Raw genomic sequence first — 16,634 nt, forward strand, 5'->3', positions numbered from 1 at the left:
CCCTCCCTTTTAAGAAAAAAAAAATAATGAACACACATTACTACTGTTTACTTCAGAGGAGAAAATACACTCCAACAAAATGTGTTTTTAATTATATCCATCTTTTAAAATGTTCACAATGCGTGATTTGATAACAGATTTTATAATACTAGGTGTTACAATGTAGCTTGAAATCAATTTAGATCCAAGGGCAGATCACTCCACTTGCAGACCCCCCCCCCCTTCAACTACAAAGTTCTTTAGTATGCAGTGTAGAGATGATTCTTCTACACGTTCAGTAAAATCAAGATTTCAATTACATAAGGTTCTCAAAATATAAAGTTAGGATATTTTTTAAACCCACAAAGTATTGCTCAAAAGGTTTATCACTCTTCATGCAGATAAATTGATTGATTTAGTCAGGCAAGCTTTTTAAAAAGCTGTTACTTGTGGGCAAGGTTAAAGGTTTTGTGACGGACAGACTGACGGACAGACGAATGAGATTTAATGTCCCCTCGCTATCGCGAAAGCGGAGGACAATAAGAAAGAGAAAGCAAGAATTATGCGATTCATTGCTCACAAGTTACCTGTATATCCCTAGTCTGATTTGAATACTATTATACGCTCTCGTATCCGAGATCAGTTAAAGAAATGATAGATGTACTTAATTTCTTTTTAATAAGGGTTCATCATTTCATGAAAGCTAATATAGAGAGGCAATATCCACAGTAACAAATAACGAAAGCTTTATATAGGAAATTGGCATCAAATTCGTAGAAAAAAATTAATACTACCATGCACTAGGCATGCCAAACAGTATAGCATTGAAAACTAGAGGTACTGTGAGCGATGAGCTCACTAAATGATAACCCCCGCCTCCCATATGGTTATAACTGGTGAAAACTCCATGTTTTCCTGTGGCCGGGAAACCCAAAATATGTGTCGGATCAAAAAGTAAAATAGGAGGTGCACAATGGCAATATGTAATAAAGGTTCTGTGAAAGTTGCATCAAATTTCATTCAGTGGTATGAGAGGAGTTGCGGATAAGAGATGGGTAACCCAAAGCGTAACAGACGGACGGACGGACGTACAGAATTAACGATTACTATATACCCTCCCGCTTTTCAAGCGGGGGGTATAATCAAGGTTTTATGAACGAAAAACTAAGTGTCATTACATGAATAGAGAATGGGGGATAAGCATGCTGTAAGATATTATGTTAGTAGATATTTAAAACCTTAGGAGGAATTTAAAGTACTAGTAAACTGACCTCTCAGCATTATCAACAAAATACTACCTTAACCGCTCATTCTTAGAACCCCAGTACTGGACTACCTTAAACAAGAGGCCCATGGGCCACATCGCTCACCTGAGCACTATGGCTAGGAAAAAGTAGAAATTTGGTTATTATTGAAAAGTTTAAATCCAAAAGTAGTCCCATGACCAATCATGGCTTTGCTATTCTTAAGAAGATGATTTTTAAAGAAATTTCCTATATATGTCTATGTAAAACTTTGGTCGGCCATTGTGGCCGCGCCCTACCCCCGGGGTCATGATTTGAACAAACTTGAATCTACACTACCTGAGGATGCTTCCATATATATATATATATATATATATATGATCAATTATGGCTTTGTTGTTCTTGAGAAGAAGATTTCTAAAGAATTTTCCTATATATTTCTATGTAAAACTTTCGTCGGTCATTGTGGCCCCGTCCTACCCCTGGGGGTCATGATTTGAACAAACTTGAATCTACACTACCTGAGGATGCTTCCATATAAATATGATCAATTCTGGCTTTGTTATTCTTGAGAAGATTTTTAAAGAATTTTCCTACATATTTCTATGTAAAACTTTGGTCGGCCATTGTGGCCCTGCCCTACCCCCGGGGGTCATGATTTGAACAAACTTGAATCTACAATTCCTGAGGATGTTTTCCCATAAGATTCATCTTTCCTGGTGCATTGGTTCTTGAGAAGAAGATTTTTACAACATACCAGCAAACTTTCATTAATTCCCAATTATCTCCCCTATAATGAAGGCATGGTCCTTCACCCAAGGATGCTTTGTGGCAAGTTTGGTTGAAATTGGCCCAGCGGTTCTTGAGAAGAAGTCAAAAATGTGAAAAGTTTACAGACAGACGGACGGACAGACAGACGGACGCCGGACAAAATGTGATCAGAAAAGCTCACTTGAGCCTTCGGCTCAGGTGAGCTAAAAAACTAAGAGCTAGAAAGACAGATGGTGTCTTTGACCAGTTTTACAATAAAATTAAAAGTTACACATTCTTTTACCATACAAACGATTCTCCACATATAGGGTTATCAGGTATCAAAACACTATCTTAAGGAAAAATGTACAAGTGGGGAAACGTTGAAATAACTGCAAAAACTAGTACTAGTATTATGATAAACGGAAATTTTTCATGATTTCTTGAACAGAAAAAAATATATTGTACATTCAATTCCAAAATAATTGTGGGAGTTGCTGTGGAATGAATGCAAGTTTTGTATACAGAATATCTAATTAAACAAAATAAAATGTATCAATAATTTCTAAATTCATTTTCGTTGTCAAATGTCTTTGCCTGTTGAATCTTTCACTTTAAATGACCATGCCAAACACATGCCTGCAGAATGAAAGAAAACAAATTATGGAAAACAATTATGGTATGCATTATCCCTTGCCATCCTTGTTAATCTATACATATGTTTTTCACTTCAAATTCCATTTCCAAACTACACTATAAATACTTGTGCATTTTACTCATTGAAACACGACTGAGGTTCTTGTTTTCTGTCCTCAAAAATCCTGAGTAATGTTACAACTTTCAAGATAGTAGTAGTAATACCATTCTCAATCCCTTGCAATCGTCCATAAATTAAAAATCGATGCTTAATAACTGCAAAAATCAATCAGAAAGTTGAAATATTGATAATCAGTTAATATGAAATTGAAAACAAGCAAGATCATGATACTTACTTAGAAATGAGAAGAAAGCTACCATGTAGAACATGCCATACCAGTGGATGACTACTTTTAGTTTTGACGTCAGTAATGCTGCTATGGGAGATGATATAACCTAACGAAGAAAACTTACAAAAATGTTTAATTTAATTTAAACAAGCTTGATTAACTTTTACAATGTCACTCGTCCAAATATAGATTCGATGAAAATAATTATACATCTGACTGTCGTCTACTTGTGCACAAATTTTATTGGAATCAAAATAAAACTGTTAGAATAGACCTTGGAGACAATTCAATAGAAATATCAATTTTAAGTAATCCTGGCGACACCACTCGTCAAAATCATAAACAAGAGAGTGCGAGTGGTGCATCTTAATATCATGAATATAGCTACTAGTATATGTGTATCAAGTTTCATTGATATCAGACCAAAACTGGAGTGTATAGGGACATTTTAAAGAATTTACTTTGCAGACAGACTGCTAGATGGACATCGTTCATTTAAATTACGAAATGATAGAGTATAAATCGAACAAAGAAAAAAGAGTTGTGGAGAAAATCAAAATTTCAAGATCACTTTGATATTTGTGTGAGGGAGAGGGTGTGTGTGTGTATGTTTAAATATAATTGCCATATGGTGATCCCTGTTAAAAACTTACAGAGGCAGTGAAGACCATTCCGTAGTTTACACCGTAATGTTCTTTCCCAAACGCTCTTGCAGTAGCAGTTGGTAGCAGTGAAAAATTTCCAGAGAATGAAAGAAACAGGCAACACACCCATATGAGATACAAAGGTTTCCCAACTAAACTCGTCAGTTCAAAACTTAGAATAAAAAATGAGAACAGGCCAGTTGAAAACACCATGGCAGTCTGAAAACATAAACACACATATCAAACATTTTCAATCATCATTACACATTATATAAATATGTAGTTGAGTGTAACATTGAAAATTTTGTAACATTGAAAATTTTCAATGTTACTCTCAACTACATGCAATATTTATTACATCATACTGAATGTTTTATACAAAACCACTGTCAAACTCGGCTGCACCTCGGTTGACAATGGTTTTCTTGAGGTTAAAATTTTCAATGTTACACTCAACTACATGCAATATTTATTATATTATACTGAATATTTATACAAATACATATAACAGTTGTCCGCGCGCATGAATTCGGCGCAGTCGCTATTTTTTTGGAACTTCATCCGTCGTCAAGCACTGTTGACCGTTGCTACGCTGGAGGGCGTGGCTTCATTATTCAGCGGGTAATAGTGTTTTTTCTCAAATGTTTCTCGACCAATCAGATTTAATTAAATTACATGAAAGTATAATATATTATAATATGTATAACATCAACGTGAAATATACGGAGATTACGAACAATATTATTCAAACCCAAACACTGACACTAACGTCATGTGATTAACTCACTATTTGAAGGCTTCTTTCTTATTTTTAACGTCTTTTATTTTTACATGTACTTTATTTTTTTGGCAATCAGTAAAAATTGTTTTTCTTGACATTCAGTTAACAACGTTTCTTTGTCCTATGCTAGAGACTGACTATTTGTCAGCATCAACATTAAATGTAGGTACTAGCCTGTGACACACTGGTCTGGAAAAAATGGAATTAAGAACCAGCGAGCTGCATCTACTCAAAATGATTACGACATTGCCAAAAGGCAAAACGTGTTGTCATCCGTAAAGTGCACACAATTTTATGTTCTGTACAGATTACATACCTAAATATTTTATGGTCTGTTTAGTATTTACGCTGTCAAAATTTAAAGTTAATATTTCACCTTAAAAGAGTATTTGTCTGCTAAGGCACCCCACATTATACGGCCGCCTCCATTACAGACAGCTGAAAGGGAACCCACAACGGCTAGGAAATAGTCGTCACTGATGAAAGTTTGTCCAAACGCCTGGAAAACAGAACACGGGACATTATACAAAAAAATATAACTATTGTTGTCTTGAAGATTTAAACACTATATTCAAAAGATTTTACTATATTTGGATCGAAACATTGCAATTTAATGTTGTTTTCGCAATGTTATTTTTTTAAATAAATAACTTTATCTTGCATGGCAAATGTAATACTTGATGTTGATAATAAAAGAGTTTACTGGATACAAGTACATCATGCAAAAAATTCATATCTTATTGTAATCTTTAATAAAACATAAAAATATACCTTATATAACGAAGATATAAAACTTATTCCCTGTCCGTTGAATAAGTAAATAAACCAGAGCTTGTAAAATTCAGACTGTCGTAAAGTTTCCCTCGGTGAAAAGTTTCTTTCCTCACTAAACATAATTTGAATCCTTATAATAACAATGAGTGAATTCGATAGATGTGCTAAGTCAACTGCATAAATACAAGAAAATGAATAACAACAAAACAAAGTGATGCCGACTACAATCAATTTCAAATTTCTTGATTTACCAGTTTCTGAAATTATTTTAGGAAACGAACGAAGACAATTCAATTCTATATTAGTTTACATAAAACCTCTCTAAGGTGAAAGTTTCGGGGGGAAAACAGCTATTCTTTTTTATACAATGGGACAGGGAAGGATTTCACTATTAAGAAACGATACTACATAACTTAGTCCATGCTGATTATTTACCCATTAGGATTTTCATTTTCTTTGTCACTGTCACTTTCTTCATCCAACATGTTGGCTCCTTTATTTTTTCCGCCATTTTTCGTTCTTCGTGCTTCTTTACAATTAATCAACGGACTATACTGCATAAAAGGTGAATGATATTTTATGCTATAATTTGATATAATTGTACAATAGAGCTATAACTTTTAAATTTAGCCGAATATTTACCAGAAACAAATTATTTACTTATTAACTGAATCTTTTTGTATCCTATAAATGAAGCAATGATTGAATTATTTGCTGTATTAATCTAAGAAATTAGAGGTTGTAAAACATTGATAAATGAACTATTTTCGTCCTCGATTAGATATTTCCTTTAAAAAACGATTTCTAATATATATTGTTTTATTTATGTTCATATTTCCTTAAAAACAGGAATGAAATATGACTATATAGCCATTTGATAAATAATTTTCCACTTCAAACACTTTTTTTTCTATAAATTTCCTATCTCTGTGTCGTCTGTCCACGAAATTAAAATTTATTTCTGTGCATTTTTAACTCAAAAGAAACGAGCAAACATTTCCCAAAAATTGAATAGCATTAAGACACTGCTGCATTTTACTCTTTAGAGCGGGTTAAGTCCGTGATGGTCCAGAGGTATTATTAGACAGTCTTTGATGCCAAAATACCGATATTTTTGGTTTCGATCCTCGTTCACGAACACTATTTCTTAACTAGCAATGCAGAAACTGTTAACACATCAAATAGAGTGGGACCTCCTTAAAGTATATATTGTTGTGGCTGTAAAAACCAACTGAAGTCTTAAAAGAAGCGCCCACGAAGCAAAGCCATTTCAAAAATTTTACTCGCTAAATGTATAGCTACATGTTCTTCAAAGTTGACACAATATGCGACGCATGATGAATTTCATTGAAAAGAGATTTAATTAACTGTACAAAATAGTCCAAAAGTCACTACAAAAATTGAATTGCCTATAGTGTCTGAAGGAATGTGCAACAGATTAAAGTTGTTTAACAGAAAGACGAAGAGGCGTAACATTGAAAGTTCTTAACAAAGAGGCCAGAATTGAACTCTATTCGGTTTGGTAATCTCATCCCCGCTGGTGTACGATGTTTCCCGCTTTATTTAACTGGCAATTATATAAAGCCTTTAGTTCAGATTGAAATACGAATAGGAAAAAAAGTAGAACTCTGACTTCTACCGAAATATTGCAGCTTTAGTAAGGTTTAAGAAACTAAGAACACCGTCGATTGTGTTTTGATCATCACACACTGACTTATTATGATTGCAAATCACTCTCGGGGATTTCTGAATGATATTTCAATGACCTTCACAAACACATCACATAAATGTAAGGTTTAGAAAGAAAGATCAGTTAGAGATGTTTTTAGTATTTTCCTCTTCATAATGAAGCGCGGTCTTTCAAATGATCTGATCGCTACACTGTTTGAGTTAAGTAGTCGCCGAAAAATAACCCATATCATTATACAGACTGGAGTAGCTTTGTGAAATATTGCTAAGGAGTCTTGTCGCCCGCGTGGCGCAGTGGTTAGAGCATCTGCTCTAAGAGTCGCGTAGTAAGGAGTCGATCATTACGCCGCGGGTAAGAATCCTTTTGGGGACGTTGAGACCGGTTCTTAGGTGAAACCGAATAAACAGAAGTCCCGCAGAAGTTCTGGCACGAAACAGATCCATCACTACTCAATGGCACTGAGCGCTAAGAATAGGACAAAATTTGTTGCTCTCCATCGCAAGTGGTGGCGTCCCCATATGAGTGAAAAAAAATTCGAGAAAGGCGTTCAACAACATACGTTCAATCGATTTTAGGATTCCATTATCTTTCGCGTGAGTCCATTATAGTGAAAGACACAACTTTGCAGTTGTTCACAGATCCAATATCCGACACCGTCACTTCGGGAATGGATGGGACATATTTATTTATAACAAAAAATTCTGCTTGCAAATTTCAATGACTTTCATCTCTAAGCACAGAAACATTCCACTTGTTAACTTGTTTATTATCATCTCCACAACAAGCTTTATTGTTGATTGATTGATTGTATATTTTTAACGTCAATCTCGGGAATTTTTTACTCAGATGGAGACGCCACTATTGCGGGTCGATGGATTGTATATTGTTTAATGTCCCTCTCAAGAACTTTTCACTCATATGGAGACGCCACCACTTGCCGGCACTTAGGGCTATTGAACAGGTAGGGATCTTTTTCGTGCCAGCACCTACTGCGATACGGGACCTTGGTTTATACCATCTCATCCAAAGAACCGGTCTCCACATCCCAAAGTGGGACTCGAACCCACGTCTAGTGTCAAAGGTCCGCTTGGTAGTTGAGTCAGCAAACGGACAAATCAAAAAGTGGAAGGTTCTAGACAATGTCATTCCTAATAGCCAAATACCTTCCACAAAGAATATTGCGCAAAGCAAGTGTGCATGCAATGATATTCATATGTAAATGCAAACCGTTTTTAAACCAGAAGTCTCTGTCGAGACTGAAGCTCTTCTGGTTTGTTCTTATAGCAAAGGAAAAGAAAAGTTCTTAAGCAGTTGGGAATTGAAACTTTACCACAGCATAAAAAGAATAATGAGCCTTGATTAAGTCTCTTTATATTCTTAGTGTAGTCTACTTGCATGCCACATTATATTATAATCAGACTTAAACTGTATTTGGAGTAGCATTTTGAGAGTTTTTAACAGAAATTTTTGTTTTTAGTTACCACGGAAACACGGTTCATCGAAATCAAAAACCGATATACAGAATTGTGTATCTTAGTGTAGTCTACTTGTATGCCAAGTTATATTGAAATCAGACCAAGACTGTAGGAGGAGTAGCATTTTGAAAGAATTTCACAGAAATTTCTATTTTTAGTAACCACGGCAACACCGTTCATTGAAATCAAAAACCGATACATAGAATTAAAAACTTGTGTGCCAAGTTATATTGAAATCAGACCAAAACTGTAGGAGGAGTAGCATTTTGAAAGAATTTCACAGAAATTTCTATTTTTAGTAACCACGGCAACACCATTCATTGAAATCAAAAACCGATACAGAGAATTGTGTATCGTAGTGTAGTCTACTTGTATGCCAAGTTATATTGAAATCAGACCAAAACTGTAGGATGAGTAGCATTTTGAAAGAATTTCACAGAAATTTCTATTTTTAGTAACAACGGCAACACCGTTCATTGAAATCAAAAACCGATACACAGAATTATGTATTTTAGTGTAGTCTACTTGTGTGCCAAGTTATATTGAAATCAGACCAAAACTGTAGGAGGAGTAGCATTTTGAAAGAATTTCACAGAAATTTCTATTTTTAGTAACCACGGCAACACCGTTCATTGAAATCAAAAACCGATACACAGAATTGTGTATCGTAGTGTAGTCTACTTGTTTGCCAAGTTATATTGAAATCAGACCAAAACTGTAGGAGGAGTAGCATTTTGAAAGAATTTCACAGAAATTTCTATTTTTAGTAACAACGGCAACACCGTTCATTGAAATCAAAAACCGATATACAGAATTATGTATCTTAGTGTAGTCTACTTGTGTGCCAAGTTATATTGAAATCAGACCAAAACTGTAGGAGGAGTAGCATTTTGAAAGAATTTCACAGAAATTTCTATTTTTAGTAACAACGGCAACACTGTTCATTGAAATCAAAATCGATACACAGAATTATGTATCTTAGTGAAGTCTACTTGTGTGCCAAGTTATATTGAAATCAGACCAAAACTGTAGGAGGAGTAGCATTTTGAAAGAATTTCACAGAAATTTCTATTTTTAGTAACAATGGCAACACCGTTCATTGAAATAAAAAACCAATACACAGAATCATGTATCTTAGTGTAGTCTACTTGTGTGCCAAGTTATATTGAAATCAGACCAAAACACATTTTGAAAGAATTTCACAGAAAATTTTTAGTAACCACGGCAACACCGTTCATTGAAATCAAAAACCGATACACAGAATCATGTATCTTAGTGTAGTCTACTTGTGTGCCAAGTTATATTGAAATCAGACCAAAACTGTAGGAGGAGTAGCATTTTGAAAAATTGTTTACAGACAGACAGACAGACAGACAGACAGACAGACAGACGGACGGACGCCGGACGCATTACTATCGCATAAGCTCTTCTGGTCTCTGACCAGTAGAGCTAAAAAGCAACGATCAAAAGGATGACAAATTAGCAAGGAAAATGATATTAACCATCCCGAAAACAAAAATCGTTCATTAGAAAAAAACCTCAAAAATTTGAGAAAATATAAATAAAATCAACTAATGTAGAATAACAACATGCATTATCAGAATTTCCCAAATCAAGAAGATTAATGCCATATGTTGACTTTTGGGGGTGTATCAAAAACAAGCCCGAACCTATTCAGATGAACACCGCGGGGAAGGTGACAATAAAATTGATCTCTCTCACGAGGAAACACATTTAATACTACACGTCCGTATACAATCATGACACACGTCAAGAAAATTGTACAATATCTGAATTGAGTATTACCAGGAAAATGTGACCGGATGGTATTGTGAATGCTAGGGTGCTGCACGCAAAAACAGTTGGATGTTGCGTACACGTATACTATGTTGTGTTGTGTTTACCTGGTATTTGCAAGACACAATGGTTTCAAGGCTGCTCCTAATTATTCACATATTCACTGTGCGTTACATATGACACTGTTGCAGAAACCTAAGTTTGTTTAGGCCTATCCTATTGTGGTCATGCGACCTCATTGTCCATTTGACTGGAAATATTTTACACTATGAATTACTCGTCAAAACGATCTCTGCAGATTTCATGCCAAACACGCCCATCTTCTTTGCAAATAACTTTCTGTCCAACATTAACAGGAAAGTCAGTCGTAAATTCCTTTGTAAAACGGGCCCCTGGACCCGCCAGCAATATGTTGAACTGCTATGACTATAATGTTGTTTATACATCGTACCGTCAAAAGATCCCACGCATACGGGTAAACATACATAATTATACTATTCAAAAAAGTAGGGGATACTGTAGTTTGTGGTCATAACGTTCACACATACAAAGGGATAGAAAATAATGTTGTACCGGTATAGAAATTCATCACCAAAATATCGATCACACTCTCAAGATCTGCACTGGATGTTACTACTGATCAAGGGTGTTGTGCCACTAATTTGCATGCCTCTGAATCGGAAGATTAAAATCACTCTAAAGAAAGTTTCTGAAGAGATAGCAGGCTATCAGTTGTTGAAGTCGTTTAAAACAAGAGATCTTGCGCCAATTTACTCAGAATGAGATGTTACGTGTCCTTGGCATGTTATAGGTTAACAAAGACAGATCGCTGTAACAAAGGCAATGAATGTTTCCCAGTCTGTTATCAGCAGATTACTGGTATGGTCCAGACATCGTACTAGGATAGACCACGACCAAGGACAACAAGTCTGGCTCAGAAATGATTCATTCGCACTATTGACTTGAAAAATCGTCTGGTTCAAGCAAATCAAATGTCTCTTCAAAGAGATACTGACTTAGTAGTGAGGTCAGACAAAGAGGAATCGACTGCACAAATTTCACTTACATGCTCGACTCCTCGTAACATTCCAAGCTGTTTAGAGGATCTTCACATTGGGCCCGACTCCAATGGTGTCGTCATCATCATTGCTGGGATAATCGCCAATGGAACCATGTAATGTTCTCAGATGAGTCGAGATTCACTGTAGACTTCATCGAAAGACGCAGAAGAGTTTTGCGTTGACGTAACGAACGTTTCAATGACGTAAACGTCATTAGCTATGGGGTGGATCTGTAATGGTGCGGGGACACATCATTTGCCGACGGAACAGACTTGCATTGTTGTTGCTGGACGTGTCTCAGGGCAGTACTAACAGGACAGTATTTTAGCACCCCATGTTTTGCCGTTTGCACGTTGTTATCACCGCCGTTTCATTTTAAGATGATAATGCTAAATTTCGTAGGGCCAGGCTCGTTACAGACTACCTCCAACGGCAGAGTATCACCACATTACCATGGTCCGCACTCGGTCCGGACCTTTACCCGACTGCACATGCCTGAGACATGCTTGAACAGCGGCTGTGCCGTGTACAACCTCCTTGCAATATCCAAGAACATTCTACTCTAACAGCATTGCAACAGGAATGAAATAATCTTCACAAAAAGGACCACGGACGTCTTGTTAGAAGTTTCATGCAACGCCGAATACGAGCTTATCTGGCCAACCGGGGAATACATGTATTACCTACTACTGAGTCTGTTTCACAGTGGTGGGGGGACGTGGAGACCGGTCCTTCGGATGAGACCGTGTAAACTGAGGTCCCGTGTCGCAGTAGGTGCTGGCACGAAAATGATCCCTCCCTGCTCATTGGCCCCAGGTGCCGAGTATAGGACAAAATTTGCAGCTTTCAACCGGGAAGTGGTGGCGTCTCTACATGAGTGAAAAATTCGCGAGAGTTATTAATCAATATACAATCAATCAATCAATCACAGTGGTGGTTTTGCTGTGTGAACCTGTGTTGGTGTCGACCCTTATTCTGGAGAATCTGTCCTGTTCTGACAGTAGAAAGGGTTTTGAATAAACTGACAGATGTTTCCTTTATGTTTTTCTTTGATTTGTTTCCTTCCTAACTGCATTGTAAAATTAAAACATATTTTCAAGCTTTATTTCCATAAACTTTTTTTTATTCTCAATTAATGCAAAACTCCACTCCAAAGTGTGCTTTCTTACTTGCTCCGGGGGTTCTTGAAGCAACATGGATCCGATAAACTGCATGGCGGCGTAGCAACCTCCCAACAATAGAAAACTGTGAGGAACCCTGTCTAAAATATTGTCCTGAGTAAAATACCTAAAAAAGGAAAATCAAAAAGTACTTAAATCAAAAGAAGAAAATTGTCAATATAGATTTTGACTGTGTACATGTTGAATAGTGAGAACAATTGCACTAAAATATGAATCTTTTATATACTTTTCTCCATCTTCGTTTAAATCTGCCTTCTGGTTGTTTGGATTGATGAAAGCTGTTTGAATTTGATCAAAGATAAAAGCTCCGCCTCCAAAACCAGCAACAACACAGCCATTAACCAATCCTTCTTTGTGTGGTAGCCACTGCATAATGAGCAAACGATAAACACTAGTTAAAAAAAGACAAACACTAGGAACTTCAACATTATTGTTTCGAGTCTTAGATCTGTTGATGTAGAATCCCCATCCCCACCCCACCCAAACCCCGAAAAAATAAACAAGATGAACGCCTTGTATTCAAAGAGTAATATACTGTACGTATATTTTCTTTAAATAGTAATAAAAACAACCATGGAGCATAGGATTAAGTCAGTCATTTCTATCTCTTGACCTTTGACCATAACATATTCGTAAAATTAACACACCTTCATGGCACACCCCATTGGTGTTGCATAAGCCAAACCGACACCAATTCCAAACATAAATCCATATGTGAATAAGGTCCAATAAAATGAAGATTTTATGGTGAAGTATGTAAGCGCTACACCTGCGCTGAAAAAATATAAAATGCAAAAATCAATATACAAAATAAAGTTAATATTTTTCAAAACACTACTTCAAAGGAAGAAGAGTGCCATACCGTAAATCTGGAAATTTTTACGTCGATTTTATTTTGCGAATTCGGGTCAAAACGGTGTTGATTAATTTTTACGTTTCAAAATTTTGCGAATTACCACTGCTTTGTTTACATTTTCTTATTGGTAATTTATTTTTAAGAAAAATATTTTTGCGAATGCAATGAACTCGCAAATTTGCTAAAAATCTATCTACAGCAAAAATTTCCAGATTTACGGTATGTTCGATAGTATAACTTATGTGCAACTTAAAAGGTTTGCATTTGTCGATAATATTGTTGGAGAATAGAGGTTTTATTTTGAAAAGTTGTCAGTTTCCTATTAACTTATCTGCAGTATTTAGGATAATTTATTATCTATCAAACATGCACCTTAAATTTGAATGTAAAAAAAAAAAGGCACTTTTGCTCCATAACTATGAACTTAATTTGTTTATTTAATACTCAGGAACAGAGAAGAAGATTTTCAAAGATTTTAATGCATTTTCACTATTAATCAATAGAGCCCCGCCCTAACACCAGAACCCCTGAAATTTTGGCCATAAAATGTATATATATTTAAAAGCAGGTATTGTGTATCATAAAATGAACTTAAAAGTTTATTTCAATTGCCAGGAACAAGAAGAAGATTTTCAAAGAATTTGCATTTTCACTATATAATTTTAGAGCATTGCCCTAATACCAGAAAAATATTTTGGGGCCATGTGTTGAAAATTTTGGTAGTTGTACATTTTTTTTATCATAACTATGATTTTAATTAGTTTATTTAATACTCAGGTTATCACCAGAAGAAGATTTTTCATAGAAATAATGCATTTTCACTATATAATGGCAAAATCGCCCTAACACCAGAAGTTTAACCCTGGGGCCATAAAATTCACAATTTTGGTAAAAAACTTTTCTGTATCATAACTATGAACTTATTTTTTATTTCAATGACCAAGATTTATTCTGAATTTGCAGGATTAAAGAAGTTATAATGTTTTTTCACACTATATCGCTTTTCTAATAGAGCGTAACATGAGTATATGCCATGTAAGGGGTTAAGAAATTATGAGGAGTAATTTGAATTTGTCCGTTTTAAAAACGGTCAATCAAGGACAGGGCGAAAATAAATCGGGAGCGAAAATTTCCCTGTATACAGTATGTATACTTTAGCACTGTACGTCGTATATCTGTGGGTATAATGGCAACTTAAATAAAGTGAACTGTTGGCATTATATATTACATCGTTTTAAAGTGTGCATACACTCTCAAGTAAAATTTAAGCTTTTTTGAAAGGTATGAAATTTCAGTTTATCTGCATTTACGTGTTTTATAAATTATAAATTTCACTAAAGATATTTTAAAGAATATCTATCTTTTTCTTTAACTCTGTACCAGAAGGCTGACAGATAAATAACATGTATCGTAGACAATAACACTATGTGTGTATATAGAAGTAGTATCTTTGGTAATACTACAGTAACTACATGTATTAATTTAAAGAATAGGTTACCAAATGTTCACCTTGCCAACCAGCCGCCAATAAGCGTGGAGAGTTTTGGTCCCAGGGCTTTGTACAGCATACCTCCTAGAAACATGGACGCTCCCTGGCCCATCGCCGCTAAAGACATGATCCACGTACTCTCCGCATAATTCAGAGTTTCATCTACTTTATGTTTTTTCATGTAGGATGTCATATAGGGTGTCATGTTTCCTTAAAAAGACAAAGCAGACCAAAAAGTAGTAAAATTCTTATTTTCCCACCTTGAACGCCAACTTGAGGTTATTTGGTGATTTTAAGATTAAATGTGGCAGGAACATGTCCGAACTTAATCATTATATTTGTAGGTCATGATCCAAGACTTGGTGTAGACAGATGAAGTGAAATGGTTCTCGCGCAGAAGTACGTGCAAATTTGATCATTGGGGGGGGGGGGGGGGAGAGATTTAAGGATTTTAAAGCGGTACACCTCTGAAATGAAGAAATGCCGTGGATTACCATTCCAATCTCTCATATGTAGGAACACGGAACATGTGAAGAAAAGAGGACTTGTAGATTAAGGAAAGTACACTCAGTGTAATGAAGCTTTTTACCCCCACCCCGTCCAGAAGAAATAGGTTTTTAGACTTCTCCGTGATCTGTCACAGAGCATTTCCCGAGTCCGACATTTATATGACTTTGTATGGATCCCTACCCCGGTAAAATGCCTGGATATATATATATACACGTGCATGCGTGCATGGTCATGACAATCGAGTCGTTTGGTGTTTGTTAGTAACTTCTGAAACAAATTCATTTTACATGAACCAAGTAACAATAGTATAAATGCATTATATTGATTTAACTTTGATGTTTTCTACAAATTGATGAAATGCTGATTAGCGACAATGTTGTGCTCGCATTTTATGATTACATGTATTTACAATATATAAGACAGTGACATACGATGAGTGGAAACTTTCTTTCTCAACAACATATATGTGTACATGATAGCAATGCATACTGGTGCATTCAGAAACGGATGACTGCTCACGACAGGTAAATAAAAATTAAGATTCCCATAATATGTGAATTTAATATTTATCGTTACACATGTATATGTAGTGTATATACTTATCGCTGTTTACATTTCTGAACGTAGTGGTACGGGAAACGAACTAAACTGACCTAGATATAAATTGTATATCAACAAGTTCATGTACATACCAAACGTATATATAGTTCCCAGGGTCAGGTGAATGAGCACTCCTCCCAGTACCACGGAGTAGCCCCTCCATCTTCTACTGACACATATCATTTCACTACACAGGATTCCGTGTTTGATGAACTGTCATAAGGTTAACAAACGCTCAGATATCTCACGTGACAGATAATTTAAGTATGAATCGGTTTGAAAGCGCACTTGTGATGAAGCAAACAATAAACGCAAATATGTTCCTTCTCCTACAAGAGTAGGTTATAAATCCTTTTAAATTTAAAAATAAGAGAGAGCTACAACTTACTTGTGATGCAAAGCTGTTAATTTTTTACTGAATAAGAACTCGATCAATGAAACGCTCATTGATCATTGATGTGCAATATTTTATTTCCAAGTAGGTAAGTATAAATATTATCATTTAAATGATAAAAAATTTGCGATACAAATTAGTTATTACAAGATCAACAGAAATGGCACTATTTAATTGCATTTGTTTATAAATGTAAAGAAGTTTGTGAGCCAATGCTTACGTGATGCTTACTAGTAATATGTAATACGACTGCTACCCCAAGAGGGGAATAATAAAATATTCTGCTCTTGGGACAGTCAGGTTCGAGGGAGTCTCCACCTGAGAATTTTACCTGATGGTAACAAAATAAGACAAAGATAATAATGATGAAAATATATGTTTCGTTTCAATTATACAAAAAAAAAAACAAGAAAAAAACAGGAA

General features: G+C 35.5%; 1 protein-coding gene across 1 annotated transcript; it reads right to left on the bottom strand.

The window, feature by feature from the left end:
* Positions 1-2,419: 2,419 nt before the first annotated feature.
* Positions 2,420-16,072, bottom strand: LOC134270779 (oxalate:formate antiporter-like). The gene is made up of 11 exons (XM_062753026.1): positions 15,910-16,072; positions 14,728-14,917; positions 13,010-13,136; positions 12,589-12,728; positions 12,351-12,468; positions 5,594-5,712; positions 5,156-5,270; positions 4,761-4,883; positions 3,613-3,822; positions 2,966-3,065; positions 2,420-2,612 (listed from the first exon to the last, which is right to left on the bottom strand). The coding sequence occupies exons 1-11, from the start codon at positions 15,998-16,000 to the stop codon at positions 2,557-2,559; spliced, it is 1,389 nt and encodes a 462-aa protein (XP_062609010.1). The 5' UTR covers positions 16,001-16,072; the 3' UTR covers positions 2,420-2,556.
* Between the last annotated feature and the right edge of the window lie 562 nt (positions 16,073-16,634).

This window comes from Saccostrea cucullata, unplaced genomic scaffold (assembly GCF_032062105.1).
Source record: "Saccostrea cucullata isolate Sc308-1 unplaced genomic scaffold, CSIRO_AGI_Scuc_v1 ctg3809, whole genome shotgun sequence".
Taxonomy (NCBI): Eukaryota; Metazoa; Mollusca; class Bivalvia; order Ostreida; family Ostreidae; genus Saccostrea; species Saccostrea cuccullata.